This window comes from Numenius arquata, chromosome 1, assembly GCF_964106895.1.
Source record: "Numenius arquata chromosome 1, bNumArq3.hap1.1, whole genome shotgun sequence".
NCBI classification, from domain to species: domain Eukaryota; kingdom Metazoa; phylum Chordata; class Aves; order Charadriiformes; family Scolopacidae; genus Numenius; species Numenius arquata.
In genome coordinates, this window is record NC_133576.1 from 9,083,462 (window position 1) to 9,103,888 (window position 20,427).

The 20,427-nt window shown below is 36.2% G+C and overlaps 1 protein-coding gene across 2 annotated transcripts in view; it reads left to right on the top strand.

The window, feature by feature from the left end:
- PACSIN2 (protein kinase C and casein kinase substrate in neurons 2) overlaps positions 1–20,427 on the top strand; it is a 63,764-nt gene that overhangs the window by 20,771 nt on the left and 22,566 nt on the right. For both annotated transcript variants that reach the window (XM_074154459.1, XM_074153675.1), the window contains exon 2: positions 14,147–14,257. In XM_074154459.1, the coding sequence (XP_074010560.1) occupies positions 14,198–14,257 (60 nt within the window). In that variant the 5' untranslated portion in view covers positions 14,147–14,197. The remainder of the gene's footprint in view (positions 1–14,146; positions 14,258–20,427) is intronic.

Sequence of the window (20,427 nt, forward strand, 5' to 3'; positions counted from 1 at the left end):
ACATAATCATCAGTATCTCTCTAAGAAGAACAGAAGGTAGAGTATGTGGACATGTTGTTAATGCACATATTTACATTTTCTAACAGTGCTTTAGTCTTTGGAAACAAATATCTGTTAGAGACTGTCTCAGGGCTAGATTTGGTTCAAAGGAGGCCTCTGAATTGGTTCTCTCCTGAAGTAAAAGAACAGTAGCTCCTTAATATAAGTTTCAGATTTGGGAGGACTAGCTTGTTTCACCTTAATTTAAGGGTTTAGATATGCTTCTATGCAATGCACATCAGTATTTAATTAATATTACAGCCCTGTATTTCCTGAGATGGAAAAATACAGCTTTTGACTGTGGAACACCGAAACAACACAGCTGTTTCCTAAGTGACGCATCTGCAAAATGTGCCTGCATGTTTCACTGAGGTATTTAAAAACACTGTTCTCCACTAAAGCCAGTGGTACAGTTAAAAATACCTTCCTTTAATACACGTTACTAAAGATCATAGTAAACCTGAATGCTCAACTTTATGGCTATACAGAACCATTAGAAATGTGTGTGACTAAAAACAGTGCGTTGGTTTGAGTGCTGGAGTGTGTGTGTGGAAAAATGACCTTAGCTTGAGCTACAAGGTTTTCGTCAGCCCACAGGAAACGATGAGGTACGCTCTGATGAGAGAATTCTGTTTGTGGAAACGGAGGTCAGGAAAAGCTGTGCAGGTACTGCAGCGATCTATCTGTGCAGTTATGTTGCTGAACTCCATATTTGGAAAAAATGCAAGTGAATTAAGGCACGTCATTTGAGGTAAGTATTTTGCAAAGAGTATACGGAATGACTTGCCGAGCAACTCTCATAGTTGCTTTTTGCCTAGCAAAAACGTACTATACTCTGTCATGGCTGATATGAGAGTGTTTTTGGCCAAGTGAATGTAATATTTTGCAATGTTTGTTTGAATGTAAGAGGGTGTGTTTGATCTTGTTTGAAATGACCGTTCTGGGCTCAGTCTGCTGTCTAAAACACACATCTCTTTCTAGAAAATGGTTATTGTGTTACTTTTATTTATGTACTTCTGTGAGGTTTGCTATTTTCAAGTACAGCAGTTGATATTTTGCGGTACTTGTGTGGTCTGGTAAGTGCCATGGCACCTTTTATCGTCAGAAAGTTTTGATATCTGACGCAGTGCTTCTTGTAATGTTCTATTTTGCTTGTTAATTATATGCCATTTTAGAACAGTTGTATACACGTCACTTTTCTCTGCAACTACTTTGTCAGTGCAGCTGTAAATGCTGTTTCGTGTTTTCTCTGCTGGAGTACTATTCCTCTGCACTATCCTTCTTTTTGCACCATTACAAAATTCTACTTAAACTAAATATTAAGTGTGTATGCTTTAGGCATTTCCCTTAAGATTTTCCCAAAATAAGTTTTTGTTGTAAGTGTGTATAACTAGCCATCTAATCCCACTAACTAAAGGGCTATTTATTTATTTGTGTATTTATTTATTTTTTAAAGTATTTGGGCACTTTTAAAGACTTCTTGCTAACTAAATGCTTATGAAGTGTAATTTGCAAGTTGAAGGCCTGTGGTCTTCTGCCCCCTTCCTGCTTCTTTGAAACAAACCTAAAAGCATATTTATCTCAACTTTATTTGGGGAGGATGTCAAAATATTAAGGTTAATTTCATTTTAGGAGACTTTGAGAGGATATGTGAATTAGTGGATGATTTCACAGTAACTGCAAAAGTGAACATTAGAAAAGGGTGAACACTTCTAATCAAATTGAAGTTTTTCCTGCTCTTTAACATTTCAGTTACTTAAACCTAGATAATGGAAACCTCTGATTAAAAAAAAACCCTACTCTTTGATCTTTCAAGTTATTTTAATTGCCAAATGACCCTGAGTTCTTCAGGTGATTTTCTGGCAAAATTTACTCAGTGCAAATTTTGATGTGCTTTTTTTTTCTTCAGTGAAGAAAATGTTAATGTGTTTTTTTTTTTTTCCTTGATCAGAAAGACTCGAGGCTCTTAAAGAAACAAGTTGTAAAGATTCTTTATTTAGAGGATGACCACTTAATATTATACTAGATAGCATAATACCTAGGTCTTATTGCTCTGGATACCATACAGCCTTTTCCTGCATCTAAAGTTAAAGAAGTATGTCTTTAAAATGGGAAACTTCTTTTATAATAAAAAAACAGTGTTGCAGGGTTTAGAATCTTAAACACAAACTGTTTTGTAATGAAAAAGTCTACTGTGAAATTGTTCTCTTATGTTGCTTCTCTTTTGTGCATCTCAACAGAAACAGAAGGGTATTATAATGTTTCATGGTTATTTTCAGTACCTAATGTCAGTGAAGGGTACTCTTCAAGTGTACTTTGTCCTGTATTTTCCTTTGTTACCTGAAGAATCTGCAGGTAGCACTCAGTACTCAGCAGGACAGCACACCTCCAAAGTTTAGTTCAAAAATGAAATACTGATTAAAGCCAGGATCTGTGCAAAACAATTTAATACAATCTTTATCTTATTATAAAAAAACTCAAGATGCTTTTTAAAGAATTGTTTTTTAGCCTAATTACAGTACTTTAATTTAAAATTCCATAATTTTACAATGTCTCCATAAGTTTGTAAGAACAGTCAATATAGAAATTGGTCTGAAAATTTGGAGAGAGAATTTGGGGAACGCTTGTCTCCATTCAGTGGTTACAGATTAATATGCAATCAGTTTGTGAAAAGATATATATTCTGCAACCTTTAGAAGGAAAGACATAATGCTTATGGCTTGGGGCTTTTCATGTGATTAAGCAACTACTTTTTTTTTTTTCTTATATCAAGGTCACCTTGATTTCTGCTTCAGATCTGTTACTAATTTTGCCTTTTTCTTCTACACAAGAATCCTGAAAGAAAAGTTGCTAATAATGGTTTCAATAGGAAGAATTAATTTGCCAAGAAGTACTGTTGATCCAAGAAACAAGATACAATTCTGTATATCAAAACTACTTTAAATTGAAAATACTAATTTTTAGAGCATACTGTACAAACAGATGAGGTGTTTTTATCCTCCAGTGGGATGAAATGAAATAGCTCAGCCTTTGGCTCCAGCTAATTCCTGTACTGAGTTCAGATTTCTGCTAATCATAAGAATTTTTAAAAATGTCAATGGAATGCAAGAGTTTAGAAACCTATGTAGAACACTTTAACCTAAAAAACAAGTGCTAAATAAGGGTTAAATCAGATCCTTTATCAAACAAATTATAATGTCTGTTCAATACATATTAATTGCACAGTTACTATTGAGGGAAAACATAGAAGAAAATTAAGCTTTTTGGCTGCTAGATGCTCTAGATAAATTTGTTCAGAACCCCTAATGGCTGTCTTGCAGGTTAATTTAAATGGTGTCATAGCTTGGCATTGGTGCTTGTTTTTTTCTTTAACACAAAATTAAGGCTGAGCTGTACAACAGAACAGTACTTTTAAAGTGGTATCTCTATCCTTTGAGGACTTGAGGGTGAGTTTTTAAAAAGGTACATTTCAGTAGCTTTTTAGCAGACATTTTTGATTTCTTAACTATGGTCATCTTTTTTGTCTCTTTTTGGGGATGTAAATAATAATACGATCAAGTTTTAAAAAACTGTTGAAACTGGAGCTGCTTTGTGTGAGAAGAAACACTTAAGCATTATAGTTTCAAAATTCAAATATTAGGCAAGAACATCAAAGTGTATCTTAATACCTGAAGTTTTTGAAAGTACTGGGAATACAACACATTTCATAGCATCTTCATTTTGTGTTACATGTTCTTCTCATACTTTTGACAGAATTTGTAGAAGCTGTCTGCACACAATCATAATTATTTTGTTGTATTTGTCACACTTTTCTAACACTGTACACGTTTGAGTTTACACCATGATTTTCAAGCCAAGTCTGTAAAAGCTAGAATTCTCTCTGACACAACTTGTTCTAAAGGAGCTCTAAAAATCTGAGACTTAGATTTTACAGTAGATTCTGAAGGACAGGAAATGCTCTGAGGTGTTTGAGAGAGACTTTCAGGTCTTGTAGACAAACTATTAACTTCCATTCTAATTATATTTCGTGCTCTGACAGCCCTCAATCCTGAGATCTCTGTATTCAGAAGCATATTTGAGGAAATTGGATATCTTTGAATCCTCAGATTATCATGCCCTGTCTCATCATGAAGTAGTAGGAATTAACTCCTTGTTTATATTTCCTTTCCTAGTAAAGGATGGCATTCAGAAACGTTACAGGCTCCATTTTTGAGGAGTACAATATAGCATGGTTGAAACAAATATATTTAACTTTTCCATCATTTAGAACTTTTAATGACATTTAACAATGTTTCTGTATTAGAGAATAACTTAATACACCTCTTTTCTGTCTTCATCTGTTTTGAAGGCCCTGTTTTGGCTTTTGGCGTGGGCCTAACAAAGTGATGTAGGGAGGAAGTACCTTGCAGTGTATTGAGTAATTTGAGATGTATTCCCTACTTAAGGACACAGTAAGTATCACTTTGTATTCAGACAGTATCTTGTATTTGAAATGGAGAGCTGTCTTCTAAAGTAAAAGAAAATGCACAATTTTTAGTTAAGAATACATACTAAAGTGTATCCTTGTTGAAACACTTTCAAGAGTAATGTACTTTCCTTTTGATGACACTTAAATTCATGGAGCTATTTTTTAGTAACAAGCATGACTTCAATACCAGATTGGAAAGGTAAAAGATGACTCCTTGCCTCTGTCTAGCATTCCGCAGGCATTTTTCTGTAACTTTTATGATGCTTAATACTCGATAACCTGAAGTTCATTGGTCGTCACAGAGAAGAGGAGATGCAGGAAAAAGCCCCCAAACAGTACTTCATAAATTCTGGCATGGTAAAATTTTGGTCTAGGGAAATTTAAGTCTTTATTAAATGCTCATACTGTTGAGTCTGTAGTTTGAAATGTCTCATGCAGTACCTCGCCACCTGTGGAACTAAATTTGCAAAGCTGGAGGCTTTGCTCAGTGGTAAGCTACTGGAGCTGAAGACTGGTTTTAATTAAAAATAGAAAATAGTGCACACTTTTTTTTTTCTTCATTGAAATAATAGTTTTAAGAGCTCTGAACTTAATCTTCATAAATCTGCCTGAATGAAGCTGAAGATAGCCATTTGCATTTTTTCTTTGTATGCATCATAATTGCTCAAACATCTCTGTAATTGATTTTTCCTTTGACTTTGAAAGCACAGAAAAAAAATTGTATCGGAACACTTTTATGGGAATCAACTTCAAATTTACCCACTTAATGTTGTGTAGTGCTGGTCATTTAAAAAAAAATAAATCAAACTTTCTTGATTAAATACAACAGAAGCATGTTAAACAATGAAATTGTTTATCGGCTTTGGACATTTTAAAACTAAAACCTAGTGGTGAGATAATTTCCATGCAGATTGCTACTAGGGGTTCAAAGTAAAAACTCACTGTTGGCATGCCCTAGGTTTTATATTTGATTGGCGTACAGCAGGAACATTTTAACAGTGCTCTCCAGCTTTGAGCAGTGTTGTAAATTCAAGTGCAGTTTCTATCTGCAGAACTAGATTATTATCTTTTTTTCCTCGCATTGTTTATTCTGGTTACTGCATCATCCCTCATCCCTCCAACTAAGCAAAAAGTATAACCTGAGTATGTTAGACTTTTTATTGAGTATATAAAAATATTTTAAATCTCCCTGCACAGCTGTATATCAACTTTGTGTCCTTAGCTACACCATTTGAAGCTTATAGTTTGCAGTGTTAATAATTTCCTGTGATCAGTGTCCATTTAACTTAAAATCAGAAAACTCTGAAAAGCCTCTGATGGTGATTAATACCTTTACTAATTAAAAAAAAAAAATTAAAATAATACACCTACACAGAGTGGCTTGTCAGGCAGAGAATAAATTATTTTTCCCCGAAGTCAGTATTTTGCTATTTAAGGCATCTCCTGGTTAGTTGGGAAAATGCAGAGGAAGGTTATGCTGGCAGCATGTAGGATCTTGTAAGGATGGCTAGGTCTTGAATCTGCAAAAAACCAGCATGTCTAATAGCAAATTAAGGGGAAGAAGGAAAGGAGATGAGAGCTAGATCTGACAGCTACACCGCTCTGCCATTGCTACTCATGCCTGCAGTAAAGGCATGCATTTCCAAGAGAGAATTCCTCAAGACGCTTGAAGGGGTTCAGTTATATTGTCCATGAATGTAAAACCAGGCAGAAACTGTGGCTCATAACTTGGGCCTAGCTTCTCTAGAGTACGAGAGTGAGGGAATACTTGTGTGTGTGTATATATATATGAAACATAATGATAATGTGCAGGCTAAGAGCCTGTTTGACAATGTTTGGGTCATTGTCTTGCATTTCAGAGATGCATTTCTGTGCTGTATGTGTTAACCAAAGATGATCAAGCTTAATCAGTAATTTTTAGTTTCATTTATTTAATAAAATATTCAAACTGTGCCTAATAAAAAATGATTAAAATAGATGTTCTCATTCCTTATATCATGCATTGCGAAATTTATACGTTGTAAAATTTCAGTCATGCAGTCTTGATGTGTCTGGAGAGTTTAATTTGAGATACTGTCTTCTTACTGTAGTTGTAAGTTTGGTTTTTTTTTTTACATGTGGTAAATATCAAGGAAATTTTACCTGCTTTAGTGATCTCCTGATGTGTGCTAGAACTACGGCTTGAATGTGTGTTCATTGCTTGTGTATTTAGGCAGTGAATTAATGCTACTTTCAGTGGTTTCCTATTGCATGTTACACATACAGCGTTTAATAAATATGGGTAGGGGTGAATATAAGCCCGTAGCCAGGAAGCTGTTGGGAACCAAACAACCTCAAATCAGGGGACTTGCTTAATTGGCATTTAACACCAGCTTCTGATTGCTGACTGGAGCATGGGGAGGGGGAATGACCCCGAAGCACTTGCACATCTGTGGAAGTCCCTGCTCTCTGTTGTCCTCTCCCCTTGCTGAAGCCAGGTGTCACCCCCTTCCCTGCTCCCAACCACTGTTCCTCTCGCCCTGGTGACTCCTACACCCTCCCTCCCTGTTCCTACCAGCTTCTGGCTGCTTCTTGCTCCTTTTCCTGCTGCCTGCGGGCCACAGAAGTGCAAGGAATCTCCGGTTACTCTTACTTGGGGTTATGAATGACGAGTACGAGCTAGTAGCTTCTGTACTATTTAATGCCATTTTATGTTATTTGCTAACTGAAAAAATGTCCAGGTGACAAAATATTTAAGCATTCAAACTAGAAAATGGTAAGAATAAATACTGCTCCCAGTCTCAGAGTGGTGTGCATAATAGGAAATAAGCTTACACAGTTTGTAATGGCATGCATTTCCTAGATTCCTTCCTTTAGTGCTCAGGATATACGGTTCACCAAATGGGTTACTGTCAACTTTTTTTAAAAAAAAAAAAATCGTTTGGTGTGTGGCTCTGCTAACTTTAACATACAGGCTGAATTCTCCAGGAAGTAGTAATTCAACTTCCTTTTATGGGCTTTTCTCTGGTATTTGTTGCTGTAACTGTTTTCTTGGCGGAGACTATGGGATTTTCTTAAACCTCTGTGAAAGAGGGTGCTATTCTCCCTTATTTATAGATTGAAGAATAAGGACTGGGCCCAAGGCATTGATTGGAGACTCTACCTTTGAAAGTCTTCAGACATGACTTCTGTTAATAACATGCATTCATGTGTACTGGTTGCAGTTAGAAGAGCTTACAGCACTGAGTAGCAGTGAATAATCATGGCTTGATGCTTTGTTCCCTGCACCTGGGATCTAGAATTGTTTGGTGTCACTTGAATGTGTAAACAAAAGTGACCTTTTTTCCTATAGTTACTTGTCCTATTAATTTATGGACTTTTTAGTGTTGATAGCTTGATTCTCAACAGGTTTTGATACATGATTTCAAAATATTGCTAAAGAAGTTATGCCACTTTTTTTTGTCCATGTAAGCAGTAAACAAATTGTAACCCTGAAGAAACTGGAGCTTTTATAGAGCAAGTTCTTGGGACAGAATACAAAATGAAGCAATGTATAATTGCTTTAACCAGGGAATAAGAGATACAGCATATTCATAGTAGCTACACTTGGTAGCAAACCACAGTGGTTTGCACTTACAGCATGGGATGATATGTTTGTTCCTGAACAGTGAAGTCCAGTTTCCTTACTATTCTGTGTGGAACAAAACCTGAGACTTCTGTGAGTAATAAGGAAAAATACTATAGCTGGAAGTTTTTAGGAGCAGCTAATCCAAGTTGAGTGGTGTCCTTGTACATAAATATTTCACTCCCTCGTCATGAAACTTGGAATCCTGCTGAGTCAGATCCACAGTGACAATTCCTGTTGTTCCAAAAATAAATTCAAAAGGTAATGTGACCAGTGCTTTTCTCTTCTAGAGGCTGATAGATTGTCTGAGCTTGCTTCTGTAGAGTCCTTAGCTATTAGTATTATCCTTGTGTTGTCTCTGAACAGACCATTTGGTTTTCTAAATATGGATTAATTTATTTTCTTCTGTCTCTCATCTTGAAGACAGATTAAACACTGAAATAGGTTGTGCAGTTTCCATCCCTGGAGGTTTTTGAGAACTGACTGCATAAAGCCCTGAACAGCCTGGACTGACCCTGCTTGAATGATTGTCATTCTACGATTCTGAGATTTTTCTCTGTTGTGGACCAGTTTGTCACCTAGAGCCATAGTACTAGTGATTGTCTTGCTTTAAAGCAGCCTGTTGTACATGAGAGAATAATTGGAAGAGATAAGTATTATGTCATGTTGGCAAGGAGAACTTCTGTCAGTTCTTTCTCTTCTAGAAACTGTGAAGTTCTGGAAGTAAGCCACAAGGAGTCACATCATGTCTCCTGTTTGTCATCTGAATTGTACATATTGGGAAATGTTGATCAAGTCTGCAGGACAAGGATGTGTGGTATTACCTTCAGATTTCAAGTATTTGAAGTGGTGTTTTGTCTGCAGCATTCTTTGTGTTGGACTATCAGACTTGGAATCTATTCTTCCTCATCAGAGGATTCAGTAAGCAGCACTGAGACCTTAATTAGAATTTTTTCTCTTTAATACTATCTCTTTGAATTATAGTGAAGTATCTAATCACAACAAACGTAATCTTCCAAGGGGGTTCAGGATGTTAAAATCTGTCTTTCAACAAATAACCCTGCCTGTTTCACAATAAGAGTTCCTCGACAAATTGTTATTGGGCGATTGGGGGGAATAAATGAAAGGGTTTCTTGAAATGGTTTTCTTCCCCTCTTCTCTTGAGGTGTTTTCCAACAGGAAGCTTTGGGATTCACTGGATTATTTTAGCATTTTAAAAGTCTGTATTTGTTACACAGATTTTTGCAAGTCATGTGTTGTGCTAATCTCTACCACCAGACACGTGAAGAAAAAGGGAGTTAAAAAAAAATGAAATATTTCAACATGAATGAAGCAAGGGTTTTTGTAAATTGCTTTCAAGGTAACAACATCAAAACCAACTTCTTGAGAGCAGAGGCAGCATATTCTATTCAGATGGTTTTGTATGCAGTATCTGAAGGTCTGCTTGCTCATTATTGTTAATATTTTCTAAAATACTTATGTGTTAAGCCTTTGGGATATTTATAGCAATTCTTTTCCCATAGTGGGGCACTAGCAATCGAGAAGAAATTAAAAGTCTTTAGCATATAGCATTGCTAGAATGTTCCCTAAGAGGAAACTTTTAAAAAAAAAAAAAAAGTCTTACTTTATTTATTGGTCAGTTTGTTTCTGTTGAAGATCAATGTATCCTTGTATCCTGATTTACAAGAATGGGTTAAAAATCACTGTCAAGAAACTTGAGCCTTGCTTGTTTGCACTATTTCTATAGCTATTACAGCATGTACTATTTAGTATATAATTACTTTTTTCAGTTGGACTTTGTGGTTTATTTTTAGTCTATATAAGTTCTCTTAGCTAATGTGTGCTGAGACTTTACCTGTGGTGACACAGGTAAAAACTTGTTTTAAGACCTTTGGACTTGATTAATAAAACATTGAGATTTTGCTTTCCAATGGAAATTCCAAAGTCTTTCTTCCCACAGGGAAAGAAAATATCCTGAGAAGTATGAAAGTTAAGAGATTTCAGTTGTGTTGGCAAAGAGCATGCTGAGGAAAAGGCACAGAGCATGATCCAGAGGTGGTTTCTATGCAGTGATCTTTAATCTGCCTTCTGAGGCAAATGAGGCTTGTGCCTTTGCCTTCTCTAACTTCCTGCTTCTGTAATTGTTGCATCAGTTGGTCAGTTTCAGACGAGTGTTAAAGCAGAGCAGAGATAAAGATACACATTTCTTATCAGTTTTGTGAAAACTGGCAGCTGCGTGGGAGAAACCTAAACTGATCTACATGCTCAAGAAAATCTTCATGTGAGCTCAGTAATAATCTGTCCTGTTTGGTGAGCTGGTTTACCAGTCAGTGTGAAGGTGGGTGGAAACTGCTGAAGCACTGTGCTACTGCTTGCTCAGCAAGTCGTTGAGGAACAAGAAAGAGGCAGCGTAGGTACTCCTGAAGAGTTGGGCCTGGAGTGGTGGAATGAGAAGATAAGGGCCAGAGTGGATGAAGCCAAACTGCTGTGGGAATATAGGAACTGGGTGTATGCACCACGCTTTCCTGTGGAGTTGTTGGTTCTGCTGCAATCTAGCTGACCAAAGAACCCCAACTTTGTGAAATGCAGGTGATTGTATGTGAAGAATCTGTGGAGAGCTCACCTCTTTTGTTGTCTTGATCTAAGTTTCCCAGATTTTATAGTAACAGCCTTAGTTGTTCATAGGTTTACTTTTTACAGTGAAATGGAAGACCCTGCAAATCAAAGTGCAATGAATTTTCATTGTGAAACCTCTGCAAATTCACTTGAAGGATGGGAGAACCAAACCCAAACAAAAAATGTGCTAAAGGACTGGCTGCTGTAATAATTCTATTTTGTGAGGGTAGCATGACTCATACTGCTTAATGTTCCTATCTCAGTATTCAGTTTATTTTTAAGTAGTGCTGTACAAATAGTGTTTTTCTGTGCCAGTTGTTGCTATGACTTCATAATATTTCCCTAAATACGCTTGCTCATACTTTCTCACAGCGTAGTATTTGGCATATAAAAACCTTAAATCCATCAGAATTTCCTGAGTGCTGATCATTTTCATGCTTTTATGGAAAAAAGGATAGCTCTGTGTATTATGTAGTTTTAGTTGAGGAATAAAAGTTTTAAAAAAAAAAATATAATAAATTCCCCACAACTTGTTTCCTCATTTAAGAAAATGTTCCTCTGTTTCAGCTTTTCCGTTTTTCCCATGTAGCTTCTCAAACTAAATTTCCAGCATGGCTATAGTTTAGGCTACTTTGTTAAAGGTAAGCAGACACTGTATTATTACTTCAGAACACTTTTGCTGTTTTTTCTTTCCATAATTGCAGGGGAAGAAACACTACTTGTGTGGTTTTGGGGGGGGGGGGGATGGGTGACTTGTTGAAACTTTCCTTTAGATTTATAGTTTTGCATAAGGGTTTCTTTTTCCAAGATGCTGAACTCTACAGTTGTCTGCCTATCTCTTTCAAATGGCAGTGAACACTTTGGTTGAAAGATCTTGGTGTACTATAGGAAAGCAACTATAACCCGTCTTGAGAACCTTGGGAATCTTGTTCCTTCCCTTGTTCTTCTGCATGACATGCTTGGCTCACACGCTGGCTTCAGTCGCTTGCTTAGTTTCAGAGTGAGAGTGTTAGTGCTGTCTTAATGGGGAAAAAGGCAAGAGGACACAAAGAGTTAACGGAATCTAGCTGGCAGTGTTTATTGGTCTAACAAGTTGGCTTTGAACTCTAGGTTTCCCTTTGATCAGATAAAATAATACCAGAAATTATGATTAAAGATACCACTGCATAACCGTATATTTTTGTGAAAACTTTAAAACAAACAAGCTCTTAAAAAAAGCTGTTTAATATCAAATTATTATTTTGAGTTTGTCCAACTAGTTCCAAGTTTATTGCACTTTTGTTTCCTTCTTATACTGCTTATGGCTATCTAAGAAAGGCTATCAGAAAATGCTTATAAATGTGATCTTTGCTTACCTTGATGTATTGTAAGAATTGCAAAGGTCAAAATTTATCTGGAAAGAACACATTCCATATAAAGGTGTGCTGCTAAGAAACTGACAATTCAATGGTGTTTTAGCACACTTTTCCCTCTTGGTTCAGGAAAAGCACAGGTAGAAAAGTGCTTTTTGATAATTACTAATAATTGGGTTTTGATAATTACTAATAACAAGTTGAAGATTGGTATGCTAACATGTAAAAATACTTTGTCTCAATATATCATCTTCCTTTGTAAGTGTTGCCATTTTGCAGAACCCTTCCTGTATTTTTGGCTATCTTCTCAAAATAAAAATCTAACAATTGTTGTTTCCATTGTAGTTTTCAGTTCTGTAGTCAGTGTTAAGGTTATTTAAGCTTTCTGTTAATTGGATTATGGAAATGAATTGGATGACAAAGCGTTGAGGAGAAACAGCTTGTCATCCCAGCCAGAGCAGTTCTTTGTCCTGTTTGGGCTGTAACAGTCCAAACAACTGCTTGGTTTCAGTAGCTAGTTTTTGTCACAAAGAAGCGGTGTATGCCTACCCTTATGGCACAGTTATTTTCAGAGTATCCAAGAAATGCGGTTAGCGTTGAATTCTCCTCTGTCTTGGAGGCTTTCGATTCCTTTTCTGTCAGCAGCATGTCATAACCACTGGGCTGCAAGGTGGGCCAGGTTTGTAGGTGTTTTCTGTTCTTCCTTTGGAAGTGGCCCTATTGCAATTAAGGAAGCAGGATTCATAGGGCAAATGAGAGAGGGAGCTTCACCCCTCACACCCTTTTGCAGCCATAAAATCTGTTTACCCGTATGTAGCCCTGCCAGTAGTTTTAGGTAAATTTGTTAGGACAAATCTAAACAGGAGAACTTGATGAACTATCTGTCAAGATTAGGCAGGGATTTGCATGTGTGTGTTCTGGGAGGGAGCTGTTTCCTTCCTCTCCTACCTCTTGGTCTCCACCCTACAAACCGCATTTGTGGATATAAATGCCTGAATTTTTGCCTCAGTACTGGTTTTGATACTTATCATAAATGTTAGCTTAGGGTAGCCCTAATTTTTTTTTATATGCAGTGCTTTATAAACAGTCATTTCCTTCGATGAGGATAGATCATGTTTTTCTTCCATGCAGCTGTGTCTGTATAAGTGAGAATGCCTGAATTGTTAAAGTAATTACTAACTTCTAATAAAGATCAGAAATTGGAGTTGATTTTTTTTTTTCTGTTTGTTTTGCTAAAAGAAAACAATGAGGTAGTGTGGTAACATGTCACAAATAAAATGCAGTAAAACTAGGTGTGGGAGTTTCAACTTCTAGGGCAAGTAATTGTCAATTTCGAGGAGACAGTCTGTCCTGGGACCTGTAACCTTTTACTTGGTACCTGTGGAACAGTAGCTACATGCATCATACCATTATTTAGATTCTATTATCCACTTTAAAATGCGCAAGAGAGGTGGCAGGAAAGTAACAAGCAGCTCAGGTAGTAACTAGCCCGGTAAGAAATCGAGGCACAGGTGGCTGGGTGAGATAACTGGGGCTGTCTGAATATTATAAACTCTACTAAGACTTTCAGGAAGGAGGCTGGTCTTTAATTTGGCAGGTGGCTTTGGCCTTAAATATTTCCAGTGGGTTTCATTGTCAAATATAGATATCCAGTGAAAAAGGAATAGGAAGCAACGCAGGCTATTTTATCAGTAGCAAAGGGCAGTTGGTTGTCTCTTATGGAATGCTTTGAGGCGGAATACTTACTGAGCAAGCATCATACTGTTCAATCTTTTCTTTTGGTTGTAATAGGAAATTTTATGATAAATTAAAGAGTTTGGTGAAACTTGATATAGGCAGATGGACTGAACATTTTCTGAACAACAAATGTCAGTGTAAGAGCCAAGAACTTTGTATGGTAGAATAGTTGTGAAACACGCTTATTTACATGCCCTGTGTGGTTACCTCTTGTTTTTATTTAGCATCCCTAGATATCAAAGAATTGAAGGATGTTACCTAATTTAATTTCTCATTTGATAACTGTTTTTTGTTAATAATGCTCATCATTTTTTTTGCCTCTTGTTACAGATTCTGAAGGTGTTTAATCTCTGAATACTTGCAAGTTCTTCATACGTAGAAATGTCTGGCTCATACGATGATTCCGTTGGAGTAGAAGTTTCTAGTGATAGCTTCTGGGAGGTAACCTGTTTTATCATAATATTTTGATTTTATTTTTTACTCTTGAGTATAGAAAATAATATTTTTGTACATTGTAAACTGTGGAGAGGGCTGCAATACACAAGACATGTTTTGGTTATTGTGATCTGCAGGAGTAGCCTTCAGGGTAGAAACGACCTTTTAGATTTTTGGCTTAGTTCTGTCAAGGGTTTTTAACTGGCACAAACTTGAGGATCATCCATTTGTGTAGGATATACAATTCAGAATTGAACCTTTGTCAGTTTTTATTGCTGAGGAGGGGTATGGGTGGGTAGCTTTTAAAATTACCATGGGGGTTGAGTGATCAGTGTTAAATCTAAAGTAACTGGTTAAAGGCTACTGTAAGTGTATGTAAATTACAAATGTAAGATAGTGTGTGAATGTACTGCCTGTCTCCTTTTTGTGTCTAGATGTAAGTAACGCTTTTTGGACAGAAGTTATGCTTGTCTTCATGTAAGCATACATGCAGAAAGATAATATAAAGCACGTTATAATATCAGTAATTTGTGCTGCCCAAATCTGAAGAAGGCTATCAGATGTTAATGATAATTTGACTAAAATTTAAAGAGGGCAAACTTCAGGAAGCAGAAAGCATTTTACAAAAAAAGTTTCTGGCAAGAAAAAGAAAGGTTTGACAGTGTCAATACCGACATAATTGGAGGTAAGTACACTGTCCAGATGAACTGTATTCAGTGGGGCAAATTTCTACCATGCAAGTGGGAGCTCTTTTGAGTTTGAACTATAGCAAACATGAAAATGGCTAGGGGGAAGATGCCTGAATATTTCTGTGACCAGAGACTATGTAATACAGCTTGGTTTTGGTGACCTAACATTGTGCTTTCTTTTAAATGAAAGCTTTTCTAGACCACCAACCTGTGTTGTTGGTGGTGAAGGCATATTGCATTTTGATGCAGATCTCCCATTATTTTTCAACACATTATCTGAAAGACCTAATGCTAATGAGGTTCTTCTTTAGTAGACAGCTATAATTTTTTGAGGAGACATATTTACTATTATGTTAACTAAGTCTTTCCTATTTATAAAGAGGTAGTTTTAAAATTACTGGGTTCTAAGTCTTAACCCCTTTTATTGTAGAGGTACTCTATAGTAGGACTGCAGAGAGTATGTGGGACCTCTACTCTAAGTGGTGTCTAAGACTTGGTTGGACATGGTCCTGAGCAACCTAATCTAAGGGACCTGCTTTGAACAGGGAGTTGGACTAGATAATCTCGAGAGGTTCCTTCCAACCTCCATTATTCTGTATTTTTTATTTTACACTGAGGCAACTGTCTGGGTAGGCTTCCTTGGTAGAAGCATTTCAAAATAAAATAAGGAAGCAGTCAGGAAAAAATAATCCTGGACCAAAGTGGATTTTTCTGATATGTATTGGGCATTCTATACTTGGCAGGGGAACATGACTTCTGGCTGGCTATATAGTGTCTGGAAGCACAAGAGATGAATGAATGAGGATGGGAATTCTTGAAAACTAGTATGATTGGACAAATGTGAGCTCAAGTATTTGATATTAAAGGATGATAGATGATCAGAAATGGCAATTAGCCTAAGCTAGGTTCTTTATGAAGCATAGCTTAAATGTATTTGATGCTTATTATAGGTGGGTTAAAGGTGTTTGTGTTGTTGGTGACGTATTTTATATCATTTATAAACACTACTTCTTATTCTGTTTCTTTGGACTTAGTTCTGTTTATTCCTTACAAAAGGTCAGAACTGCAGTCTGTATCATAAGCAATGTCAGTAGGCTGATGTGTAATGCATGAGTATGTATTTATTTATTCCATGGATAAAAAAAGTTAGACTTCAGTATTGCAATCAGTTTCTTTGTAGGATTAATTAGTTTTGCTGCTCCTCTCTTTTTTGATGTATAACCACAAAGTTGGTATGTTAAAATGGTCAAGAGGAAAATTTCAGGTTGAATTTTTTTCTAAAAAATTTATTTTTTAGAGTTTTTTTTTTTCTAAAACTTTGAGTACATCAGACTGGAAAAGTATGTTTTGAGAGTTGACAAGTGCTGACTAAAACATATGCAAGTTGTTCAAAGGGGAAAACTAGCATTGTTTAGATCATATTAACTAATAATATGATAAAATCAGTTAAAATTAAACTCTAAAATTGAAGATGCAATTACATTCTCATGGAATGGGTTCAGTTCATTAAAAATTCTAGAGACCATCTTCACACTCACCTCCTCAGGGAGTGAAAAAAATTTTTATTTGCAGTAAAAAATGAATCCCAGTGATAAGTCAATGGCTTTGTTACTGAAGTGACTTTAAGGATGTTCAAAGTATTAACAGTTTTCCTGAAAGCAAAATTGGGCTTCCTATGGAATTGATGAGCATATTAAAAAATAAAAATAAAAATAAAAAAAATCCAGAATTTCCTTGTACTAAGCTTTTGACAGTTTAGCAATGTACAAGGGAATATTTCACTGAATTTTTGAGTTTTGAACAACGTAGAAAACTACTTCTTTTGCTGTTCTGCTTTGTGGTGTTTGATTCTTAGGACAAACAGACAAATTTTGAGGGTTTTGTGACTACAAACACTGGTTGTTTAAAAAACATTAATAGAAACAGTTGTGTTCTCAGAATGGATGTAAAGGCTTTCATTATTTTAGCAAAGTGATTAAATGCTTGAAATTTCAATATGTTGAAACTAAGTGGCATTTGAGTGAAACAGAGGGAAGACTGTGAAATTTTATAGTTGATTAGTGCTTAAAATATCACCGCTGATGTTGGTGTTACAGTTTTTTAAAAAAAAAAAAAAGAAAAGCAAAACCCAACAAAGAATAAGTTAGTTCAAAAGATATAGGAGGTTATGACAAAGTGGTGTATATATGGTTGAAGGACTGTAGTAGGTATGCCTCAGTGTTTATATAACTGCATGGAGAGTTGAAAAGTGTGGTATGACATCCCTGGTGTTCTGCAGGGATGGAACTTTTATGGATACACTAAGATACTTTGACCTAAACATTGAAAAGAGTACTCTGATATAAATGATTTCATAGTAATGCTGAACTATCAACAGGAAGGATTGACATAGCAAATTTTGACCTTCGTGTATGCAGTACATAGTAAATTTACAGCGTTCATGTAGTTTGAGAGAATAAACATGTTTACAAAGCTGTCTTAAGAAAAACGTGTATCTAAACTTTTCCTTTCAATGGAAATAGCTGAGAGAATTTATTAAGCAAAGAAATTGCTGTTTCTTTGCACTCTGAGACTTAATCATAGGATGACTCCTTATTACTGGATATTAAACTATGCAGAAGACTGATAGCCTTGGCAATACCCTATTATAGTGAGAAATGTGAATGAAGTGGAACATGTTTTGGTTGACAGCCTTTATAGTTGCATGTAGCGTCAAGTGGCAGGGAAGGTGAGGTTTGAACAAAATGCTTGGACTAAAGCATAACGTAAGGGAAAGTGGTAAAGTGCATAAAGCTGGGCTGCCCGTTGCAGCGTAGCCTTGACACAGGATATTTTGAGTGATGGCTTTTGTCCAGGAATAGTTGTCTTGTGACCTCTGCACTCTACTTCTGTGCATTTCTGTGAAGGTAAAGGCATTTTGACATGCATGTCTGATACCAGCCTGGAATGTATTTTGGTTTGTATATACTTCTGATGATTTGTTTGAGTGAATAATTAAGGTATCCAGCAGTTTGATTAGGCCAAGTAATGCCTTGGCAGAATGTACCGTTTGACTTTAAACTTTGCCTTTCTACAGAGAAGCCTGACAAAACAATAAGACAGGAATTATCTTTCAGATCAAGAATTAATAGAGGGGAGGAGGTTTGCCAGGCTTCTGCTGTTGATAGGACATGAACCTAAAGTAAAGGAAGTCCTATGCAAGTCTTAATAAATTTGACTTAAGAATAACTCTTCAGTGTTAAGCGCCATGCAGAAACTAACAGCAAGCCTGTCAAACTTAATTACCAAATTCTTAAGTAATTCTGGTTAAGCCATCTTTCCAAACTAAATTTGACTGAAGTTTAGCCTAAACTTTCCCTTTTTCCATATGTTCTGAACCAGTTATTTTGTTTCTGAGGGTTGCAACTTTGAATTCTAGTCTTAATCTTTCTCAAAATGGATAACTAAAATGCTTTGATCATTGTGTTTTGTCTCACTTGATTAGAAAAGATGTAGTGTCTCTGGAATGCCAGCTTCAGTACTAACTCGGCTTGTTAGCCTCGGCTAACAAGAAATAAAGAACTCTTAATCAATTCGAAAGTTATTACCACAGGTTTTGTCACTGAATCCTTTTGTTGGAGGTTTTTAAGATATTTAACAGGATAGTGTCTTTTTTTTTATTTTTATTTTTAAAGTCAGCTTGCAGTTTGTTGAAAACCACCTTGCTATGTTTTACTGCCACAGCTGAAAGCAGTGAATGTATTTAAACCTGGCCACAGCACAGAAGAGAGTCTGGCATGGTGAGCTTTTGGGTTTGTTCCCTCACATGCCAAAATAGCTCAGATTTATTTACCTTTGGAGTGTGCTGCAAAGCCCATCTTTTTCTTGAAAGACATTTAGGAAAGAGTGAGCTGGCTGGGTGTGGGACCTATCTGAAGAACTTACTGTGAAAACTGTTTTTTTGCTCGCTGCATATCTTTGAAACTAAACCACTTTTATTTCTTGAATGTTGATGCTCTGCTGAGCTGATAATAATAACTGTACTTAATAAAATGTCGATAAACCAACTTCAAAATTTTTGCCATTGCTGTTGACAGAAATTTCATACAATGTTGGCTTCAGGAAATGAAACACTTGGTTCTTGATTAGTTTTCTGGCTCTAGATGCATTTGCTTTCTTTTGGAGTTTTCATGGCCTTTGCTAGGGCTGCTTATTGCAAAGATAATTACTAGCAGTTTGATCACATTTAAAAATGTGAATCTAGAGTGTGTGGTTGCATGTACTAAGTACTAAGCTTACTGTTCTGAACTTGTCTGTTTGAATATGCTCAGACTGTGGAGCAATTCAGTGCAGGTTACTTAATTTATGAAGCTTTTTTTATTAGGTTGCTATTTCAGTATTGTTCATGGAAACTTCTAGTTCTGGCGCTGAGAGTCAAGCTCAATGCTTGAAATCCAATACAAATAGTAATTTGTTTCTTTTGAAGACTAATATTTTTTATTACTACATAGATATTGTTATCAGGTTGAGATTTGTGGTTGGGGAAATAGTCTTGTTGAAAGGGAACAAGAGAAGTTGCTCTTTAGTATTGTGTGTTTGTTGTTGATACATACTGTAGATATATCAGTCAAAAAATGTGGGTAGGACAAGGCTTAGCCATAGGTAGTACCTTGTATCAGAACAGCTGATGTAACTGAAAAAATTAGGCTTTCAGTAATATAGATCTGCTAAAGAAAGATGTTTCTTCTTCTTTTACATGAAGTAGAAATAGCTGCAGTTTCACAATTAAATTGAGGAATTTTTTCATTATTTAGCTAACTCAAGCTGCTACTAAAAGTTTTTTATCTTCTAGCAGGATGATAAATCCCTTTCAGGAGAACAAATCTTTTCCTCTAATTTGCCCAGGTGTTTACCAAATGTATGTACTTTAGGAGACAGAATTTTGTACATGTTTTCATATAAGCTTGCGTAGGGAGCAAGGAATTGCAAAATAATAAGTCATTCTGAAAGGTAATTACCACAACAACAGGGGAGGGTTTCACCAAAATTTCAGTTGTAGTAATGCCTTAATTTACTTACGAAATGGAAGCTTCTTTTGCATTCTTCTATCTTTCTAATAAGCCTCAGTGTACCTTGAGGCATTTGGTTAAACCCATGGCTTTCTCTGGGTGCAGCAGTTTTTTAAGACTCGGGAATCTTGTTGATAACGCTTCAAGAAGGAATTCCTTCATCTATGTTAGCTGACAAGGGTGGCATGTCTTGGGTAATCAAAGGTTATTGCTGATAGCCTGGAGCAGGAAGGCAGTAACTTTCCAAGGGAATGTGGAAAACTTGGAACCTGATGTGCAATTTGAAACCCTTTGTATTTCTTTCTCGTCTGTTATATGGACTCTCAACACTTGTGTGACTGCTATAAATACATCTCAGTTTGTCACAATCATTCATACCACTTTCTTACATCCAAAAATACTGTGGCAAAATTGGTTGGTTCCAACATTGCGCTGCTTT